The sequence below is a fragment of the Heterostelium album genome (assembly GCF_000004825.1).
Source record: "Heterostelium album PN500 unplaced genomic scaffold PPL_scaffold8, whole genome shotgun sequence".
Taxonomy (NCBI): domain Eukaryota; phylum Evosea; class Eumycetozoa; order Acytosteliales; family Acytosteliaceae; genus Heterostelium; species Heterostelium album.
Window position 1 is genome coordinate 254,788 of NW_008805070.1, and position 23,515 is coordinate 278,302.

Genomic DNA, 23,515 nt, shown 5'->3' on the forward strand with positions numbered 1-23,515 from the left:
TAATTAAAAATTATATTATATTTATATTTATGAAATCAAAAATATCAAGTGATAAAACAAATTTGATTTGATTTTAAAGTAAAAATAAATCAAATTCTATCTTCAGATAGTAATCTTTCATTCTCTTCTTCTTCCAGTAGGTTGATTCTCTTTGGCAGAATGAAACAAACCAATGATGCTACCAAAGTGAAGATACCACCATATCCAATTGCCCATGCAGAGTTCTCACTTCTACTGGCTTCGACCATTCCAGATGTAAAGATCGATATGGTCTGAGAGACGACTGTTGCAGAGTTGAGCACACCCATGTAGAGTCCTGCGTCTTGTTTATCGATGTAATCGATCAACAGAGTGAATGGAATCGAATTGAATGTTGCAAAGTTGAAGCCAACCAACGCTGTCAACAAAATGGCAATACCAACCGATGGCGAGTCAAAGTACCACAACAGTATGAATGCAACACCTCCAACGATATGGGTAATGCAATAGGTGAATTTCTCACCGATCAAATGAATGATCCAGGGCATCACGAAACCAAAGAGGAACGATACCGCCGAGTAGATAGCGAGTGCATAGAATCCGAATTTGATACCATTGCTATAGTCATTGGGGAAAACATTGTGACCAAAGTAGTTGGTAATCGATACCATGAATGGCGAGAATCCAAACCAGCTAATGAAGAGAACGAGCGAGATCATTTTCAGCTGCTTTGGCATGGTAATAAATGTACGAACAATCTTTTTAAAGGCGGAAAGCGGTGAGCTTGGTCGATCGACATCGAGAACCTGCACTTCTTTGCTGGCGACCAACGTTGGTATGACAGAGAACGTCACAAAACATGCGCCGATGATAAATATATTTCTGTAACAATCGGGAGCGGTCGATAGTTGTGCACCAATAATACACGCAATGATATTGGCCAGACACATTGTAATGGTCACCATTGCATTGCCATAATGTTGCATACTTGGATCGACGATATCCGATATTAAAGATCTACATGGTCCTTGCATTACATTTACAGAGATATTCATAATACAAAATCCTAAAATCTTTAGGAGATACAACAATTAGTATTTAAATGATAATTATAGCTAGTTTGTTAATTTTAAAAGATAAATTGTTAAACACTTACAGCAATTGGAATACCAGCTTTATAATAGTATGGATAATCTCCATATGGATTGTCACCGAGCAGTTCACCAAGTTGTGGTGAGAATGCAATGAGTATCAATGAAAAGATACAAACTACGGCACCGGCCAAGATAAATGGTCTTCTTCTTCCGAATCTACTCTTACAGCTGTCCGAGTAGATTCCAATGATTGGTTGGATAATGAAACCACTAATCGGACCGGCAGTAGATTGTATCCATGTAATGGTGGATGGTTTCAATTTAAATTTTTGATTAAACAATGGTGTTCCAATTGCAAATTGAATTGCATCTATAAATTAATAATAATTAACAAGTTTGTTTATTTTCTTATTAACAAAGTAAATTTACTTACAAACAAATTGTACACCAGCCAAAGCAAAACAAATTGTAAATAACCAAAGTATATATTTAAATGTTAAATTACTATTGTTGGAATTGTTGTTATAGTTTTTGATTTTTACAAATTCATTGTTATTATTATTATTATTGTTGTTGTTGTTGTTGTTGTTGATTTCATTATTTATATTATTAATATTATTGTAATTATTGATATTGTTGTTACTTTTTCTAAGACTTTGTCTTAATGGACCGGTTGATGCTCTGATGGCATTCTCCTCATTGACAAGACTACTTGGAATTTGACCATTATTTCTGCCGTCATCTAATAATACATTTCTAGATTCATGTATTAACATTAGATTCACATCATCTTTTATATCATCTTGATTGTTTATCATTTTTTTTGTTTTTTATAAATTTATATATATTTAAATAATAGAAATTTATATATACTTTTATATAAATAAATAAATAATATTTGAACAAAATCAAATCAAATATTTAATTTTTCAAAAAATAAAAATAATAAATTTAAATGATGGATGTCACTTCATGATCAATTTGAATGAGTGTTGTTTATAAACACACTGTGTGTGTTACTTTATTTTATTCATTTTACTTTTGCGAGTATTTATATGTTTTTCTAAATTTGTGAACTGGTGGTCACCAATTTCACTGGTTTAAAAAAGAAAAAATGTCATAAAAAAACTAAAGTTTCTAATGATATATAAAACTTTTAATGATCCTGCTCTTTAAAAAGTAAAAATTAACATTATAGATATAAAATTATTTTGATAATTATTCACCTCTTTCATGTGTTGTGTTAATTAAAATTATCTAGTTTATTCTATCTAAATGTTTTTTTAATTTATGTGCACAGATCTAATTTTTTTGTGGTAATGATAATTGTGAAATATATAGTTTTTTTAAAATCTTTTTCCACCTTAGAGTTAGATATTTTTTTTTATTTTATTTTAACTTCTATCAGAGATCTATCATGTCTTCAAAATTTTTATATGTTATAATAAGATGAATATATATAATAATATTCAAGACTTACCATATGTATTGATATCTAAAATATTAAGTTTCAAAGATATCACAGTTTTAGATTCAATATGCTTTAGTTTAATATGTAAAAAGTTATATCAAAATAGAGATAGATATTTGACGTTCGGTAATCGACATCTTTCATATGCTCAAGCTCAATTGATTTACAATAGAAGTAATCATGTGACATTGAGATCATATATTAATCAATTTCATCATATATTGAATCGTATTAGATCTTGTTATCTATTGATATGTGATGTATCTACTATTGACAAGAGATCAAATTACTATGATTATTTAATAGATAGTATGTTTAATTAATTAGTCTCAAAATATCTATTTACTAACCTAATATTAATTAATCTACAATATTAATATAGACCCTAAAATGAATAGTAGTGATACTCTTTTAGGTAAAATACCTGCGAATGTAAAGAGTTTAAGAGTAGAACATTGGAAAGATAATCAAACATTTGATATTTCAGATAGTTGTATCAGTGAACTCGATATAAGGACAGAGAATCTAATGATATTACCAGATCTCTTCCAAACACTCTTGAAGTGTTATATCTAAATACAAAAGTTAGTTCATCTGTGATACCAAACAGTATAAGAACTATGACGATTGATTGTAAAGATCAAAGATTTTTCAATGGATTATTCCCTCAATCGTTGGAGTCACTCACACTATTGTTGCACACACATACATTGGAGGAACACTCACTACCAACCAATCTGAAATCACTGTTTATAGGTACATCATATAATTGGAGACCCAAGATTGATATTGGACACCTTCCTAAATCTCTTGAATCCATTCAATTTAATCCTTTAATAGTTCAAAGTATTGAGAACATTTCGATTCTCTCACAATTCAAGAAGTTGACAACATTCATTGGATTCAAATTCGAGTGGATCAATTCACTTCCACCATCTATCACCACACTTAAATTTGCCAAGAGCGATCTTGTATCAATAAAAATAGAACCAGGTATCCTACCTTCGACAATCACCGATCTTGACTTTGGTGACATGAGAAACTTCAAATTACAATCTGGAAGTATACCTTCGAGTGTCAGAAATCTGAAGCTTCGTTTCTTTGAACATAGTCTCGTTCCAGGTATCATACCAAACAGTGTCAAAGAATTGGATCTCTCCTTTGTAGGCCAAGATTTCTCACCTGAATCGATACCAAACTCTGTGGAATCATTGATAAGTCCCAGTTTTCCATATTCAACAAAATCAGAGTTTTTAGGAATTCTTTCACTTCCATCGATCAAGAGCCTTTCATTCAATACATACACTCAGTTAAGCAGATTGCCACCAAATTTGGAATCACTTAAATTCTATGGGCGCAATAATCCGGTCTTGTATTCATTGTTACCACCAACCTTAAAGAAACTCACAATCAATAATTCATCTCTTGCCAAAGATATATTAGATAACAACGCACACCAACCTAAAAGATTGATATTGAAAGTTGATTATCCATATTTCAACAAAAACACATTGGAAGATCTCCCACTTTCAGTTGAGATCATCAAAATCAATTCCAATATAGAACTTCGAAGATATAACAAATCAACTCAATTCATTGGATACAATCGAGATTATCCTGTGAGTGGGGGATTTATAACAACAACCAAACAGTTAAGAAATTTAATTAATAATAAGGTATTTGAAAGAGATTTAAATAAAAATAGAGTAACAACTTTTATTAAATAAACAAAAATACTTTTAAAGTAACAATATTCTTAATATAAAATAAATATAAAAATATTAATAACTTTTTACTAATGAAATAGTAATTAAAATTAATAACAATGAAACTCTTTTAGGTAAAATACCTTTGAAAGTAAAGAGTATTATTGTAAAACATTGGAAAGACAATCATATGTTTGATATTTCAGATAGTTGTATCAGAGAACTTGATATCCAAGCTCCAAATCTAAAGATATTACCAGGATCTCCTCCAAACACTCTCGAAGATCTAAATATATGGTAAAAATAGTTCATATGTGTTACCAAATAGTTTGAGAACTATGACAGTTCTTTGTGAAGATCAATTATTTTTAAATGGATTATTCCCTCAATCTTTGGAGTCATTCAGAATTTGACAACAATAATTGGATTCAAATTTGAGTGGATCGATTCACTACCACCATCTGTTTCAACTCTTCAATTGAACAGAAGTGATATTGAATCTATTATTATTGAACCAGGTATCCTACCTTCGAAAGGATCATCAAAATCTAACGGGGAATACAACTTCGAAGATATAACAAATCAACTCAATTCATTGTACACAATTGAGAGTATCATGTGAATGGTGGATTTATAACAACAACAAAACAATTAAGAGATTTAATTAATAACAAATTATTTGATAGAGATATACATAAATATAAAACATTTGTTTTAATTAAATAAACTTTAATAAAATTAAATGTGAAATTATCGTGGTGTAAAGGTAACAAACTTTTTTTTTCGTAAAAACTAATCACAAAACCCAAATATATATATCTTTACTATTTAAAATATTCAGCTAACAGTTTTTGTCTGATTATTATTCATAAATGTATCTATGGGGTAGTGGTATGTGATCATCTCATTGCTTATTCAACATCTTTTTTCACTTTTAATAGAAAACTTACGTATTGTTAGGTCGTATAGGGTTTGGTACATTCTCAGATACATTAAAACCAAACACAATTCAATTCGATGGTACATCATCTCTAGATGTCAAGATAAAGTCTTTCTGTGCTGGTCAGTCACACTCTCTGTTCGTTGACGGTAAACAACAATAACAAAAATTAACACACAACAAGATGTGATGATGAACTAATATTACAAAAAAAAAAAAAATAGAAAACAATGTTGTTTGGATGTGTGGAGAATCTAAACAAGGTCAATCGGGAAACTCACATTTCGAATCGGTTGTATCACCGACCGTAATCGATGGAATCGTTGCAACCAAGGTTAGGTGTTGGGATGTTAGTCTTGCCATTGGTTTGAAAGGTGAACTTTATAGCTGGGGTCCTTCTTCACTAGTTGGTTTTATTAACCGTCAAAATAATGACATTGATGCTGACAATGACAATGGGAATAATCAATTTATATCGATTCCAACTAGAGTGATATCACTTTCAAATGTTAGCGTTAGCTCTGTTGCTTGTTCAACATTTCATTGTACTGCTATCAGTGATGCCGGTGTAGTATATTCATGGGGGTACTCTGGTTATGGTCGTCTTGGAGTAGTAGAGCTGACCGTAGAGCAAATAAACAATGATGAACAAGTTAACATACCAACGCTATTAACTTCACTATCTACTAAAACACGCATACAGAAAGCAGAGTGTGGTCAATATCATACACTGTTTCTTACCGATGACAATCAAGTATATTCATGTGGATCGGGTGATGCTACCGGAATAGATATTGAAAATCAAGATACTCCATATTTGATTGAACCAACATTAATAGAATCATTAAATGTTTGTACCATTTCTTAGAGCTAATCTACTAATATTTATTATTTACTAATAACAAACAATACAGGATATCGTTGATATCGCAGCAGGCTACTATCATAGTTTAGCATTGAACAGAGAAGGTAGATGTTTTGTATTTGGAGCAAATTACAACGGTCAATTTGGCAATGGGAATATCGATGACGGACAATCAGAACCAACAATGATTAATGCATTGTCTGACATAACTATCAAGTCTGTTTATTCTGGTGCATGTCATAACTGTTTAATCTCTGGTAACTAACTATCTATCATTATGAGCGTAATTACTATCTTTATTAATATCGAACAAATATAAACATAGATAATGGAGAACTTTATGTATTTGGTGGTGCATTGGTTGAAAGTCCAACCTATAGAATGAATGTAGCATTAGGAGATGGTTCTGGTGGTTTTAAAACATTGCAATTCCCTGTTCATACAGATACAGAGGAAACAGTTATCATTGAGAATAAACTGTAAGTATATAGATAATAATAGATTAACTTACTTGGTTTATTAATCTCTACTTTACTTTACTTTACTTTTTGATAATTAGATCAATTAAACCAGTATCATATCTTACAAATATAGTTGATGATACCAATGAAACTAAAGATAATGATAACAGCAATAACATAGCGATGAATAAAGAAGAGAAAGATCATCTTAACTTTTTGTTATCCGAACAGTTGCACCAGTCAGAAGCATCAAATAATCTAGTACCGCAAAGGTTGTCGAGTATTGAAAATGTAGTTCTTGCTGCATCCGGTGGTTGGGTTCATACTATGGCTTTAACCAAGCCAAACAAAGTAATTCCGTCACTAAAGCATTTAGTAATCGATAGAATATCTAAGCTACTATTGGAATACTCTGTCGACGATCTAAAACTATCTATTCCATCAGATTTGTTCCCAGAGATTAACTCTTATCTGTTATTAACGAGAAAACACAATGATCAAACATTAAGATTACTCTCTAGTCTAGTAACTAGCGATGACTCTACAACTGACAACAATAACGATAGTGAATCGTCATCAGGATGGAATTCATACCTTGACATTCTATCGAATAACTATCAATTCCACCATTCATATATTTATTCTTTAGAATACAAATCTATTTTAGCAAGTAATTTCAATGTATGTATAAATGAATGATTCAATATCATTATATACTAATATTTTACTACTAATAATACAAACAAAATAGGATGAATCAAACAAAGAAATTAAAAGTATTATCAAAAAGATCGATGATAATAATAATAAGTTTGAAGATTTAGATTTGTTGGAAATAGTAATTGATTCAGTCAAACATATTATCATTTCTAAAGGTCATACCTCAATTGTTGCTGTCAATGTATGTATAGTTACTTACCAAATCTACCATTATCTAAATATATATATATATTAACTTATTATTACTTATTGTAGGATAACAAAAAATGTATATTATTAGTATTTAAAACACAAACTCTACTTGTAATTTGTCAATCTAGTTTACCATTGACAGATTCAATATCCAATGTTGAATCATTTTCAAAGTATATGATATCATGTGGATATTAATTAAAAGAACAAAACAACAATAAAATGTATAATAAAATTTATTTAGCTTCAGCTGTTGCTGCTGCTGCAATCTTTAAAAAGTGTTCAGAGATAAAACGTCTTTGAATCTTTCCGGTGGATGTCTTTGGGAAGCTGTTGGTAACAAATATTTTCTTTGGAATCTTGAATGATACTATTTTCTTTTGGAGGAATTCCATTATGTCTTGCTCGGTGAGATTGTGATCTGGCTTTGGTACAACGGCAGCCCAGATCTCCTCTCCGTACTTGGCGTCGGGCACACCGAAACACACTGCCTCGGCAATGGCGCTGTTCTCTAGGAGTGCATTATCCACTTCGAGTGGACTGATTTTCTCACCGCCACGATTGATAATCTCTTTCTTTCTGCCTTTGAGAATGAGGAATCCATCCTCGTCCAAATAACCGATGTCACCGGTCAGGAACCAACCGTGCTTAGTGAAATTATCAATGTTTGCCTGTGGATTGTTATTGTATCCCTTCATGATATTCTCACCCTTTACACAAACCTCACCAACCTTTCCTTGCTCCAACAAATCACCGTTGTCATCGGCAACACCAACATCGACAAACGATGCTCTGCCAACGGATCCCGCTTTACGCTTTCCATCCTCCGGTAACAAATTCGATGTCATTTGATGAGCAGCTTCAGTCATACCATATGATTCGACAATTGGACACTAAATTAATTAATTAGATAATTAATTAGCATGCTGTGTGTGAAATATATAAAGTCAAATAAACTGACTATACTATACTTACACCAAAACAATTCTCTAAACTCTCTAATAGGGTTGGTGATAATGATGAAGAACAACTTCTGATGAATCTGAATACACCTTTGTTTGGTGAGTTTTCCGGTTGTTTCTCCATTGATATCAAGATGGAGTGGATGGTTGGCACTGCAGAGTACCATGTCACTTTGAATTGTTTGACTTGTTGCCAGAATGTCGATGCACTGAACTTCACTGGGATGACTAACGATCCACCGCTGAGCAGAGTCGAGAGCGAAACACCAATCAAACCGTGAACGTGGAACAGTGGCATTACAACCATTGAACGATCGGCTGGCGACAATCGGAATGTTCGCGCGATATTCGAGTTGGAAGTAGTTATATTCTTGTGGGTGAGAGGAACACCCTTTGGCTTACTGGTTGTACCAGAGGTATGAAGAAACAATGCAACGTCATCTGGTTCCGGTAACTCTGACAAACCACCAACGTTGTTGTTGTTGATCTCAATTACTTTACCATCGATTGTCAAAGTGAAATGAGTATGGTTACTATCGTAATCAAACACTTCATTCACTTGCCAAACGGGTAGACCCAACTCTTCGGATGCTTTCAATGCCTCTGTCAAACCGGCTTGAACAACAACCAACTTTGCCTTCATATCGTCCAAATAGTATTTGAATTCCTCACAGGTATAAGCGGAATTCAAAGGTGCTGCAATACATCTTGTGAATGTTGTTCCCTTTTAGTTTTCGATTTGAAATGTTAATTAATAATCAGTTGTTGTTGTTTATCAATTCATTCATAACATTATATATATTTACCAAAAAACAAACTAAAATAGGATAACCATTACCGACTATGATTGAAACAACATCGCCTTTCTTGATGGAATGAGCAGCCAATTGCTGAGAGAATTGAATAGAGTTATTTACCAACTGATCGTAGCTCACCGTTGCATAGTGTTGTTCGTTCGCTGTTGGAATGACGACTGCATTCGACTCTTTTTTATTATCATTAACCAATTGGTACAATGTTTTTGATGTTGTTGTTGCTGACATCCTTTTTCTTTTTTCTTTTTTTTTTTTTGTGAATCAAATTAAATATGCAGATTCTTGTGTTGTGCTTGATCAAGATTTAATGAATTATACTTGCTTGAACTTAATAATATGCAAAAAAAAAAAAAAATTGATCTTATATGATTTTTTGTTTTTTTTTTTCAGACTGATGACTGATTTTTAATTATTGAAAAATATCAATCAAATCGAAGCTGATTTTTAGTTACCAAGACCAGGTTGGAAGCGGAACCAAATAGTTCAATCTTTGCTTTCTGAAAAATTAATTTTTAAAAAAGATTGTGACAAGAAAATAATTTTTAAAACAGGATGTTAGATGAAGTGAGCATAGACAAAAAAGAAAAAAAAATCTTTTTTTGGGAATTGTTTTAGTGAAAATGAAAAAAAAATTAAAAATAAATTGTTAATTTATGTGTTTGTGTGTTGTGGTTTTGAAAATTCCAGTGACAAAGGGAATAAATGAACCCATTGTCAGACAAAAAGTCGAGGTTAGCGGTGGGTGTTCAGTCGTCGTCACTAAAAATATCATTAACAAATTTTTATTATCCTATCTTTTAATCTATTATTTTTGTTTTATTAATCATTATTATAAAGATAAACAATTTATTAGTTTTATTTGTTTGTTTCTGTTATTTATTTACATGTAAATGTTTAATAATAATAATAATAGATAATTAACAAGTAATAGTAATTATTAAATAATTAGAATATTTTTGTTTTTTACTTATCAACAAAAATAATAAAAATAATAACAATAATAATCATATCATCATAATCATAAAATATTAATCAAAATACATACATATCATATTACCTTATTATCTTACGAATATTAACTTACATATTATCATTTCATATATATAAAGATTATAAAATAATACTATTTTAATCTTAAAACAAAAAGTACAACAACAACAACAATGGTATTTGAAGGTATTGTTTCCGATGTATTATCAAGAGTTCTTGGTGAATATGTAAAGAATTTGAATAAAGATCAATTGAAGATTGGTGTACTCGGTGGAAATGTGGTACTGACCAATCTCGAATTGAAGGAAGATGCTCTGGCGAATCTACCGATCAATCTACCGATCACCGTGAAGAAAGGATTTCTCGGGCGGCTGGAACTGAAGGTTCCCTGGAAGGATCTGAAATCAAAGCCGGTCATCGTCAATATCGATTCGATTTTCGCGCTGGCCGTACCACAGACCGCCAACTACAAGTACGACGAGGAAGCAGAGAAGAAGAAGGAGCGTGAAACCAAGAAGAAGCGTATCGAGAACTACGAGTGGCTCAAATCCATCAAGGAAGCAGAGACCGAACAAATCGGAAAACAAGACGATACATTCACCGGGCGTCTCGTAACGAAAATCATTGATAACCTTCAGATCGTTATCAACAAAGTACATATTAGATTCGAACACAAGAATGAAATCGGAAGAGTAAGTTAGTTAATAACATCTGTTTTTTAAAACAATGATTCAGAAGAATATTAAAACCAACTAATTCAATTTGTTATTCTCTATCGATAGTTATATGCAATTGGTGTTACACTTGATAAGATTTCAGCACAATCTACAGATGAACGTTGGATACCATCGTTTATTGATAGTACCAAATCCAATATTATTAGAAAGCTAGCAGAGATGCATTCGCTAGGTGTATATATCGATGATTCCGCACAGTCAATGCAGAATCTGTCAACTCAAGAGTTTAGTGACGCATTCTACAATGCAATTCCATCACTCAAAGTACATGACTCTATGCTTAGAAAGTTTATAGTTAAACCTGTTTCTTCTCAATTAAAAGTATGTTGTTTTTAAATCAATTGGAGATAGGAGTAATTAACTAACCTAACAATCCAATTACTATTTATAGGTATCTATTAATAAGAGTGATTTAATTGAAAAGAGTGTACCAAAGATTATATCGGAGTGTATCTTCTCCGATATTGTTTGTGCGCTTTCCGCTCAGCAACATCATTGTATTCTTAATCTACTGCAATTCACCAATGAGTTCTTGAGAGATATCAAGTACTTGAAATACAGACCGCAGTTCAAGGTGTCCGAGAATCCAGCGGCCTGGTGGAAATACGCTGGTCAGGTGACTCTCGAGCAGATCCGTTTGAAACGATACCAGTCGAGTTGGCCGTTCTTCATGGAGCGTAGAAAGGATCGTATCAAGTATGTAGGGCTGTTCAAGCGTTCACTGCCAAACATCCAGTGGCTACAGTCTCTGAGCAAGCAGGAGACCCAGCAACTGGCAGAGTTGGAAGAGAAGCTGTCGTTTGAGGATATTGTATTCTATCGTTCACTTGCGTACGCCGAGATCAAGAAGGAGACAGAGAAGAACAAGGTCAGAAAGGATTTCTTGGATAGCAAGAAGCAGGAGCGTGGATTCTTTACGAATCTCTTCAACACCAAGAAGAAAGAAGACGAACAGGCTGCGCCAATCGTGCAGTTGTCCACTACGGAGCGTGACGAACTGTACAAGACCATCGAGTATTCCGATGTGATAGAGTCGGTGGAGGAGCCACCCGACTGGAACAAGGTTGTCGCCAACCTCACAATCAAGTCGTTCGCTATGCAGCTGGTAGAGAATGACATGCCGTTCATCGACGCCGTCTACACTTCGCTGTCGGTGCGACTCGAGCAGCGTAAAGACGGTGTCAAAGTGGTGGCGGGAATCAAACAGTTTGAGGTGTACGACCAATACTCCAAGGAAACGCAATACAAGAAGATCATTGCGCCAGCGCCACATTCGTCGAACGCACAGACATTCATGACCGCCATCGTCGACACCAGTCCACTCGACAAATCGTCGGATTTGTTCATCGAGCTCAACATGGAGCCGCTGCAAGTCATCGCGCCAAAGCCACTGATAATGAAGATCGTCGACTTCTTCTCAAAGGAGAGTGTCGATCTCACGAATATCACAAACAAAGCTGGTGACTACATCGACAATTTCACAGAGAAGACAAAGATGCAGTTGCAAGAGGCACTTGACACTCACAAGACACTGGCACTCTCAGTCAATATCCACGCGCCAGTCATCATCTTGCCAGAGAACGTTGCAAACAAAAACTCAAATGCTTTGGTACTGGATCTCGGTAACTTTAAGATTCAGTCGGATATCTCCAACAATGCAATCAAAGGAAAGGTCGTCTCGAACACCTCGGAAGATGATTTCTATGATAAGTTCAACCTTTCACTGCAATCGATTCAGTTGCTACTTACCAACGATATTCATTCTTGGAGCGACAAGAGAATTCAAACCGAACAAAAGACTCATATTATCAATCAATTCGATGTTCATCTCAAGATATTCTCTTGTATTCAACAAGACAGTCTTACCCTGACCAAACTCAAAGTATTTGGTGAACTTCCACAATTGAACATTGCTCTCTCCGATCGTAAATGCAAACAGTTGTTATCAATGGCCAGAACACTGGCTGAAGATATTCAAAAACCATCTTCATCACCAACAACGAGCAATAATACAGCTGCTGCAATGGCAGCAACTGAACCAGCAAAGAAAGCAATCATTGATTTATACAGGTATGTTATTTCTTATTATCTTAAAGATATGTTTTGTTTTATTAATAATGTTGTTTTGTTTTGTTTTTAGTCATCATGGTAAAGGTAATCAAGATAAAGAATCATCAATTGAATTGTTAAAGAATCACAAAAAGTTGAGTCTTAATTTCGAGATGAAATCGATCAATGTTACAATCTCGAGAGAAAATACAGACTTGATAAGAGTTTCTGTCGATGGTCTTGGTGTTTCATTTGTTCAACGAACATTCGATGCCATCGGTAGTGTCGAACTAAAGCGTTTCGATATCGATGATCTCTTCACTCGTAGCTCTCTAAAGAAGTTAGCAACTTCCAATCCATCTCAAGATATCGAAGGTAAATCAAATCAATCATCATTGGTATCAATTAATTTCAAACAATATCAAATGGTAAGTCAACAAACAATCTAAACAATAACCATTTAACTATTATTTTTTATTAATTCTTGATAATTCTTATAGAATTCACCAGAGTATCAAAAGATTGATATGTCATTGGATGTAAATTTCAATTCTTTCTATTTAGTTTGTAATCCACCAACTATTCATCAGTTGTTGGTTATTGTTCAGTCGTTTGCCGATCAACCTGCAATCTCTTTGAAACCATCCACTGTCAAGGTGGTTGAAAAGAGAACTAGAGTCGTTAGAACTTTGAGAGCTGGTGCTGGTGGAGCAGCTCCATCGTCACCCGTTTCCTACACTAACAACGGCACTGTCATCTCACCGGATCAAACATCACCGCAACCACACACAACAGTAAAGACAATCAAGATCATCAAGAAGGTGCCAAAGAAGAAACCAATCAACGAAGGAATCTCCTTGAAGGTCACTGCCAATATCAACAGTCTGGGTGTGGTGTTGAATCAAGAGAACAATCGTCGTCTCGGTGTATTCTCTATCAACAAAATCAATGTGAATACATCGATGTACAAGGATAACAGAATGTCGGTGGAAGGTTCGCTCGGCTCGATCGTGCTGGAGGACTTGACCACTCAGAGTGATTCGCTCTACAAACAAGTCATCTCACCACAGGATCTAACATCTGCAATGCTTCAATTCAAATTCCAAACACATCCTTCGAACCTTGTCAATTATCCAGGTTACGATAGTTCGGTCGATGCTCACATCAAGTCGATCATCGTCAATGCACAGGTTGGATTCCTGTTGAAGACACAAAACTACTTCTTGGGTGGAATGCTCGATCCAATCTTGAACAAACCGGTGCCACTCGTTCCAGCCACTCCTCCCTCCCCACAACCCGGTGGTGTTGGCGAATACAGTCCACCACTCAGTCCCGATATGAAGTCGGTCGTTCCAATGAAGGCAAATGTAGCCGTAAGCCGTACCAAGATCGATGTCGTGATGGATACTCCAATCTTTAGAGTACCGCAAGCAGCCAACTCCGGCAATATGATTCAAATGGAGCTTGGAAAGATCGTTGTCTCCAACGACTTTGGAAATCACAACGTCACCAATCAGCCAGTGGACATCATGAGCATCAAGTTGGAGAAGACCAACATCACTATCGTCGATGGTGAGAGTCGTTCTCACTTCCTACAAGAGTTGGATCTCAACGTTGGAATCACCAGATTCCTCATTCCAAACTTCCAGATCAATGTTGAAGACTTGTTGATCGATTTGCATATCTCACACATTTACTTTATGTTGAATCAAGAGCAATACACATTCTTTTTGAAGTTGGCCGACAATGTTACCAGAGAGATTGGCGAAGTCAATGAAAACAATCAGAATATAAACAATCAACCTCCACCCAGCGCAGAGATCCCCTATTTCTCTGAGCAGGAAGTTGTCAAGTCAATGGGAAGAGTTGTTCTCGCATTGAAGCTCTCGCTACCAACCCTGACATTCCGAATCTACACACCGGAGAACGATATCGCTACCTTTGAAATCAAGAATATCTATATCGATTTCAAATCGACCGAGAAACAAAAGACCAAGGTTCAAGTCATCATGGAATCGATTGCCCTCTCTGATTCAAGAAAGAACTCTGAAAATATCTTTAAGAACCTACTTGAAAACATTCCAAAGAAACAGGAACGTTCCAACTTCCTTCATTTGGGATACATCAGAGACAACGTGTTGGGTGATCAATACATCAATGTCGAGGTCAACAATCCATGTTTATTCTTGTCGCCAACACCACTAATCTTGATTTCCGACTTCTTCTTGAAGCCAATCCAACAGGAGCAACAGGACAAACAATTCATGCTCGAAGTCGAAGAGGCAAAGGATATGAAGAGTCCAAGATTCCTTGCTCAGACACGTGCTTTCAATCCAGACTTGGTCAGAACTCCCTCCATCACTCTGACAACCAGCATCAACGCAGAGGTAACACTGGTGGAAAACGAAACTCAACCAAACACCCGTTGTCTTGCAGCCAAAACCAAAGTTCATGTCTACTTCAAACGTGATCCAAAGGGTATGGAGAATGCAATCGTTTCACTCAGAAAGACAAAGTTGAATATCTATCGTCCCAATATAGTGTCGTCCGACTTTGCCGGATCACAAGGTTCGCGTCCCGTACAAATATTGAAACCGATCGACCACATCAAGGTTCAATACATCAAGGAGAACGAAACCTCTGAATATTGGAAACAAAAGATCACCGTTAGCAGTTCTATTATCAAGTGGTATTTCTCCTACGAGGATATCAATACTATCTTAAAGATTGTCCAGAATCTTAGTTTCCAACAGAACCAACCGACCATCAAAGATGCCATTCAACCATCGTCCAACAGCACCACTACAACCGCTACCGATTTGACATCGTCTGTCAACTCTGCATCGATTGCATCCTCCTCGGAGGAACCAGAGGAGAAGATCTACATGATCACAGAGACACTCCAATTCGAATGTCCATCGATGAGTGTCTTGCTCATCAATGAATCAATGGATCTCTATCTCCCGATTGCTGAACTCTATCTCGCGGATCTCAGTGCTAAAGTATCGAACTGGTCGTCGGATATCGAGTTAAAGACATCGGTCACTTTCAAATCCGATTACTTCAATGAGGGTAATATGAAGTTTGAACCATTCATTGAGGACTGGTCATTCAATTTCGATGTGAAACGCAATGGTCAAAAGACAAGAGCTACTTTCATGGCGACAAGAGGAATGTTGAATGTCAATGTGTCACATGCATTGATAGAGACACTGGCATCGACAGTGCATCTCATCAAGATCAAGGATCGCGAGAACAATACATCGCTTGGAAATCGTATCGTTTCAAACAATGCACTTCTCTCCAAGTATATCAAGACTGATCAGAATGATGTGGCTAGTATAAACCAACTCAAGAATGCCGAGAAATATCATTCTCACTGGATTCAAAACCAGACCGGTCAGGTTGTTGAGTATTCACTTCCCAAGTTTGAAGATTCCACTGGAACTGAACTGACAGCATCCACCAATTCGTTGGACAGTATCAACACCAGACACAGCGTTGCCAACAATCAAACATCACCCGTTCATATCAAATCATCGAAATCACGTGAATCTTGCATCGGTTTGAAAACAAATCTCGATATCTTCTTGCCAAATGGCAAGATTGACTCGGTTTCAATCGATACCATTGGCTACAGAATCTATACTTTGCAACCACTCAACGGTGGTTTGTCAAACAGCAATTCCGAGCCTGTCGATGTCATTGTTGAGGTACGTCTCCAAAGAGATGGTAGTAAGATAATTTGTGTTCGTTCTCTGGTACAATTCGTCAATAGCTCGGTTCAACCGATTCAATTCAAGTGGCATGAGAACCAACCTGATGATTCATGTGTTATTCTCGCACACACCGAGAAATACTCTCTACCGATTGCCAATGTCAATGAGTTTAAGAAGGCATGGTTCAGAGTGCCAGGTGCAAAACAATGGTCCGACGCTATCAGCCCTTCAGAGTTGACTGCAGTTTTCGAGAAGGAACGTGAAAAGGAGAAAGAAAAAGACAAGTACTCCATTGAGAAACCAAACAGCAGAGTATTCAAGGTTACCGACAAATACGACAAGCCAACATTCGTTGCCATCTCTGTGATCAACAGTGAGCATCGTATTGGTCACACCTCCACCGTTCAATTCGGTAGAAACAAACTACAGGTCATTTCATTCAATGCACCCGTCCAACTCGAGAATCTGCTGCCATCGCCAATCTCTATCAAGATCAACAATTCCGACCAAGGTTTCGTTAAAGTCGAAGCCGGATGCAAATTGGATGTTTTCTCTTATGCACCAGGTTCGACAATGACAGCAACCATCTCGGATGTCGAGAATTTCCACGAGACAACTCACACTTTGATCTCTGGTGATGCATCATCGCCCAACATTGCCAAGAGCTTCAAATTCAACTCACAATCCAAAGAGATGGTTTTGCAGATCGAACGTTCTGAAGAGATCAAGAATATCAGAGTGTTGTCATTCTTCTGTCAATATTGGTTGGTCAACAATACAATGCTGCCATTGGTTGTAAAGGGATCGAGTGACAACGAAGAAATCATGATTCCAAGTAACAATTGCAATGAAATGCATGCACCGATTCTCTATCACAACTCCAATGTGCGTTTGAGAGTTAACGAAGGTGGAAAGGATCGTAAATACTGTGAATCAACTCCAATCTGCACTGTTGGTAACACTGGAACCATTACACTCCAGGGTGTCGACCGTCTCTATGAATTGGCATATCGTGTTGAATTCTGCCAGAATAGTAAGTTTGCACTTTCCAAAGTGGTTACTTTTGTTCCAAAGTATATCATGCAAAACAAACTCGAATATCCAATTCAAGTTGCCCAGCTTGTCAAGACCGAGAAGAAAGAGGAAGTCAAGGAGATGATTACACTTGCACCCAACGAGTTCAAGCCATTGCACTGGTACGATAAAGAAGATCGTTCAGTATGTATTCGTCAAGTCAACTCGACTCAGAGCTGGTCCGGTAATTTCTATGTCGATACAGTCAATGATTTAGTCGTTAGAATTCGTGATAAGGAAGAAGCCAAACCTTCGACAATGTGCCATATCAATATCAAAGAGGAGCAAGGTACTCTCTATATCATGGTGCCTTTGATCAACAAGGAGAATCCACCTTATCTAGTTCAAAACGACACACACTTCCCTATATCCTATCACCAAAAGACATCGCGACCAGGCCAGAAGTTTGACCATCTCGAACCTGGACAAATCGATGCATTCGCTTGGGATGAGCCATCCGGTGTGTACAATCTCATTGCCTATGTCGATGGTAAACCAATCAAGAAAGAGTTGAAGCTAAACAAGATCACTGGATACAAGGTGACTGTCGATCAAATCGACATCTACATCACCATCACCATTGAGAAGTCAAGTCGTCTCGTTAAGTTCTCAACTCATCGTAAACTCTACCGTCAGATCAAGCACTGGAAGGAGAGTGTAAACACCAAGATGGAGAGCAGCTCCACTGAACTACAATTCTATATTAGAATGTCTGGTGTTTCGTTATCGATCATCGATCACACACCGAAAGAACTTGCTTTGGTAACGGTAAAAGACTTCTTCCTGCAACTTCAACACTCGTATTTCGAGAATTCACTGGAACTCAAGATTGGCGATGTCCAGATCGACAATCAGTTGGTCAAGACTGAATTCCCAGTGCTGCTTCACAGCGTGATGAAAGAGGATAACAAGAAGGACTTCCTACATCTCTCTGTTGTCAAGTCATCATTTGATAACATCGATCACTTTAGATACTTCTCCATTCTCATTCAGGAGATGACACTGGAGATTGAAGATCACTGGCTAAAGGTAATGCTCGATTTCTTTAGTCGCATGCCCGATTTCGGAAATCAATCCACTAGTCAACTGACCTCCTCAGCCAACTCATCGTCGTTGACCTCATCATTGTCCACCTCAATCAATACAAACCAACTATCAGCATCAACCAGCTCTCTTTCATTGAACGACTCCTCCTCTTCAAGAATTGTAGAAGTCCAAGATCTCTATCCAGTTTTCGATTGGACACCACCACCCTCAATGGATACCTCTGCACTTCGTATGGTATACTTTGCGCTGTTGGTGCTCAACCCAATCAAGGTGAACATCACACTCTCACTCCAGAGAGACGGTTTGTTCAAGACCGATCAAAAGATTCTCTCGTCGATCGAAGGTCTCGGATTCACTTTGACCAAGTTGGATCGTGCTCCCGTCACTCTCCAAGGTATCATGATGGAGCATCCATTCTCATCGTGGACAACCATGGTTGACAAGCTAAAGACCACCTATGTCACTCAAGTACTGAGACAGTTCTACAATATTCTTGGTTCAATCGATTTGATTGGTAATCCAGTCGGTCTGTTCAGAAACTTTGGTACTGGTGTACAAGATTTCTTTGTTGAACCAGCTCAAGGTCTTGTCAAATCGCCAGCTGATTTCGGTAAGGGTCTGGCTAAAGGAACCAGCTCACTCGTCAAGAATTCAGTGTACGGTACTTTCAATACCATCTCAAAGATCACCGGAACCATCGGTACTGGTGTTGCCACACTGTCTTTCGACGACCAGTATCTACAGGATCGTAAAGCACAACAAGCCAAAGAAACCTAAACACATTGGTGAAGGTCTGGCAATGGGTGGTATCGGTTTCGGAAAGGGATTGTTCCAGGGTATCACAGGTATCGTCACCAAGCCGGTGGAAGGTGCCAAGAAGGACGGTATCGCTGGATTTGCCAAGGGTTTGGTGCAGGGTGTCGTTGGTGTTGCCGTCAAGCCAACCACCGCCTTCATCGATCTCACCACCAAGGCAACCGAAGGTATCAGAAACACTACCAATCTCCAGGATTTCCGTGACCGTCAGAGACCTCCACGTTGCTTCGGCGCGGACAATGTCCTCAGACAGTACGATGCAATCGAATCTGAGGGTTGGTTCCTCATGAAGACTGCACACAAGGGTAAGCATGCCGGTGACAACTATATCTGGCATCATGCAGTCAACGATGAATGTACAGTTATCATCTCCGACCAAAGAATCATCTATACCAAGTCCAAGAAGAACTTCCTACAGAGTTCCTTCTTGTTCCAAATCCCATTCGGTGTCATCAAGGAAGTCAAGCTCGTTCCAAACAACGGACTCCTACTCAAACTCAGTCCTCCACAAGATCTCACACTTCTCGAACGTTCCGTTGGAACCAAGACAATTCCAGTGGACGACGATAATATCAACATGATATTCAACATGAAATTAGATCATGCACTAAGAATGTATAATGAGAAACTTGGACATCATTATTCACACCTATAAATAAAACAAATATTATTTTTAAATTAATTAAAAGTAGATTCAATTCAAATATACTAAATGAGATTGATTTGTTAAAAAAACCATATAAAACCATTTATTATAATAAAAGTTAAATTAATATTTATTAGCATTATCATTGTAGAAAATTCTATTTAAGGAAAAAAAATTGAATTTGGAAAATGGCTAATCTATACAATAGAAACATTTATAAATATATCTGGTACTTTGTAGGACAAGTCGAATTTATCGATTGAGTAAAAACTATCTGAGTGACTCTTACTTTTTTTCCTTATATAGAATTTTCTTCAATGAAAATGCTTACAGGTAAAATTAATTTAAAAAAAAAAATTTTATCCAAAAAAAAAAAAAGATTCTTTCTTTGATATTATTATATTTTTTTCAATATTCATTGATCTGGTTATTTATTTATTATTGTTATTATATTTATAGTTATTAGTTATGTATGGATATGACGATGATGAAGATATCGATTCAAAGTTATATGATGAACTGACAACAACGAAACAGAAGAAAAAGAGAAAGTTCACAAAGGATGATGCAATCTATGGTGTATTCAATGACGATGATCAAGACGAACAAGAAGAAGAAAACTCATATCAATCAATAAAACAAACAATGAAGCATATGTCAACGGGTATTAAATTCGTATCATCTGGTATCTACGATCCAAATGCACAGAAGAAGAATACCAACAGCAATGCTCAAGATAAGAAAGATGGTGGTGACGACGATGGTTCAAATGACATTGAGAATGAAAAGAAGAAAAAAGAAAAGAAAGAGAAAAAAGAGAAAAAGAAAGAGAAAGAAAGACAACAGCAACAACAACAACAAAAGAAGAAAATGAAAGGTGGTGCTGGTCAGACAGATTTACAAGATGTAAAGTACACTGGTATCGGTTTGAAGATGTTACAGAAGATGGGTTACGACGGATCGTCTGGTCTCGGTAAAGATGGTTCCGGTATAGTGGAACCTATCAAGTCGTTTGCAAGACCACAGGGTGTAGGTCTTTCCTTCATTGAGGAGCACGTCGACGATAGATTTCATGAATCGTCATCTTCATCTGAGGGTGAAGACAACCGTAGTGACAGTGAATCGAGCGAAGACGATGGAAAAGGATGGAAGAAGAAGAGTAAGACTACTGCTGCCTCTACCAAAGTTAAATATGATTTTGATGAACATATTAAAGATCATAAACATAAACAACATCATCATAAACATCACCATAATAAACAACAACATGATAAATCACAACAAAAACAACAACCATCACAGTTAATAGTTGATATGAGAGGACCTACCGCTATGTTAAAGAGTGGTGCAAGCGAAGCAGCTCTGACTATTGAAGATGGACCTTTGGCACAGTTGAAACACAACGTTAAACTACTCATCAAGATGAAGGAATTGGATATTGGAAACAGCGACAATAAACTAAAGTTTGAAAAAGAGAAACTGAAATCATTGACCAGCTCAATACAAAAGATGAAATTAACAATACAATCAGATGAAGATCGTAAGTTATATTATCTTAACAATACTTTTTAAATATAAATCTTTTAACTAATCTCTAATTCATTACTTACTTTATATTATAATCATAGAAATAACAAAGATAAAGAATATATTGCAATTAATAACTAAAGCAAAAGAACAATTGAATGATAATACTTTGGATTTGAACTCTTTATATAAAACATTTAGAAAGCTACATAGAAATTATAGAAATGAATATCAAAAGTTGAAACTATATAATCTTGAAAATGAATTACTAAGACCTTTGGTATGTATTTTATTTTAAATAGTAGTTATCATAATTGATATTAACTTACTTACTAACTTATTATTGATTTACAATTGTTATCTTTTATATTTAGCTGGTTAAAGAGATTGATAAATGGGATATGGATAGATCACCGAATTACATGTTGGATGAAATGTTGAAATGGAGATCGATATTGGATCCACAGTTCTCTGACAGTCATGCGAGAAATAATAGTGTGGCGCATATGAATCAAGGATCGGATGTCTATTTCATTCTGATTCGTGACTTGTTCTTACCTAGATTCAAGAGTTATTTGCGTTCAAAGTGGTCGGTCAAAGAAGATCCTCATGCAGCAGTTGCGTTGGTTGGTTACTGGAGTGCAGCATTCCCACCAATCATCTTTGAAACACTGTTGGAACACGCTGTTCTTCCTCGATTGAGATCGGCAATCACTCAGTGGGATCCAACTGTAGATCCTATTCCAATCGATCGTTGGTTACATCCTTGGATTCCTTTCATTGGCGAACAACTAGAATTGCTCTATCCACAGATCCGACAGACATTGATGAGTGTCTTGGTACACTGGCAGACAGGCGATGAATCGGCATTGATGTTACTTCGGCCATGGAAAGGTGTTTTCGAAGGCAATTCGATGGAATCATTGTTGAATAGAGCGATCGTTCCAAAGATGACGGAATCTCTCAAGAACTGGACAATTCCAAAGGTTGGAGAGTCGGTTCCACCCACCGACAATCCAATCCAATATCTATTGGAGTGGCGAGAACTCATGTCGATTCCAATGATGATATCGATTCTCAATAAATCGTTCTTCCCACGATGGATCAATGGACTTTACAATACACTACAAGCCAAACAGGCAGATGACGATCAACTTCTCGATTGGTATTCCGATTGGAAAGATCAATTCCAATCGATTTGGGAGCAAACAGAGAAAGATCATTTGAAATTCTATTTCAACCAAGCTTTGGAAATGATTGATAAGGCTGGTCAAGGAGAAGAAATATCGATGCCATCAATACTGTCCATACCGACAACATCGACCAAACAACAACAACAAAAACAACAACCACCTGTAAATATAACAAAGAAAATAACAGAGAAATTCAACAACGTTGAGAACGATATTTCCTTGAAGGAGTTATTGGAGATGTTGGCACAGAATCTTGGACTCTTGTTTATACCATCATCACACACAGACACAGGCCAACAAATCTATAAATTTGGAAGTGTATCGATTATATTGGAGAAAGGATTGATTATGTTATACGATAGAAATCATTTAGAGCCAATCAGTGTTGAATCACTTGTAGAAAAGGTTAAAAAATAAATAAAACATATGATATGATCTTATAAGTTCAATGTATATCAAAAACAATAATTATATTTATGTATTTATAATCTCTTTAAATGGATGGATAGTTT

At 36.2% G+C, this 23,515-nt stretch overlaps 5 protein-coding genes across 5 annotated transcripts; 3 read left to right on the plus strand and 2 right to left on the minus strand.

Moving 5' to 3' along the window:
* Positions 1 to 89: 89 nt before the first annotated feature.
* PPL_07753 (uncharacterized protein) lies at positions 90 to 1,891 on the minus strand (the record flags this gene model as incomplete). The annotated part of the gene is made up of 3 exons (XM_020578587.1): positions 90 to 1,052; positions 1,136 to 1,443; positions 1,507 to 1,891. The coding sequence occupies 3 exons, from the start codon at positions 1,889 to 1,891 to the stop codon at positions 90 to 92; spliced, it is 1,656 nt and encodes a 551-aa protein (XP_020431456.1).
* A 631-nt stretch (positions 1,892 to 2,522) lies between these two features.
* PPL_07754 (regulator of chromosome condensation domain-containing protein) lies at positions 2,523 to 7,543 on the plus strand (the record flags this gene model as incomplete). Its single annotated transcript, XM_020578588.1, has 10 exons — positions 2,523 to 2,853; positions 2,927 to 3,037; positions 3,385 to 4,220; positions 5,192 to 5,312; positions 5,415 to 6,040; positions 6,105 to 6,312; positions 6,381 to 6,534; positions 6,615 to 7,197; positions 7,268 to 7,417; positions 7,517 to 7,543. The coding sequence occupies 10 exons, from the start codon at positions 2,523 to 2,525 to the stop codon at positions 7,541 to 7,543; spliced, it is 3,147 nt and encodes a 1,048-aa protein (XP_020431457.1).
* A 121-nt stretch (positions 7,544 to 7,664) lies between these two features.
* On the minus strand, positions 7,665 to 9,433 carry PPL_07755 (acyl--CoA ligase; the record flags this gene model as incomplete). Its single annotated transcript, XM_020578589.1, has 3 exons — positions 7,665 to 8,321; positions 8,404 to 9,114; positions 9,197 to 9,433. 3 exons carry the CDS (start codon positions 9,431 to 9,433, stop codon positions 7,665 to 7,667), a joined length of 1,605 nt encoding a protein of 534 aa, XP_020431458.1.
* A 935-nt stretch (positions 9,434 to 10,368) lies between these two features.
* On the plus strand, positions 10,369 to 11,736 carry PPL_07756 (uncharacterized protein; the record flags this gene model as incomplete). Its single annotated transcript, XM_020578590.1, has 4 exons — positions 10,369 to 10,887; positions 10,978 to 11,253; positions 11,324 to 11,478; positions 11,637 to 11,736. 4 exons carry the CDS (start codon positions 10,369 to 10,371, stop codon positions 11,734 to 11,736), a joined length of 1,050 nt encoding a protein of 349 aa, XP_020431459.1.
* Positions 11,737 to 12,328: 592 nt separating this feature from the next.
* Positions 12,329 to 23,420, plus strand: vps13A (vacuolar protein sorting-associated protein 13 family protein; the record flags this gene model as incomplete). Its single annotated transcript, XM_020578591.1, has 11 exons — positions 12,329 to 13,002; positions 13,073 to 13,409; positions 13,482 to 17,733; positions 17,755 to 18,574; positions 18,857 to 19,569; positions 19,613 to 20,252; positions 20,327 to 20,400; positions 20,590 to 20,616; positions 20,750 to 21,823; positions 21,912 to 22,090; positions 22,185 to 23,420. The coding sequence occupies 11 exons, from the start codon at positions 12,329 to 12,331 to the stop codon at positions 23,418 to 23,420; spliced, it is 10,026 nt and encodes a 3,341-aa protein (XP_020431460.1).
* Positions 23,421 to 23,515: the final 95 nt, after the last annotated feature.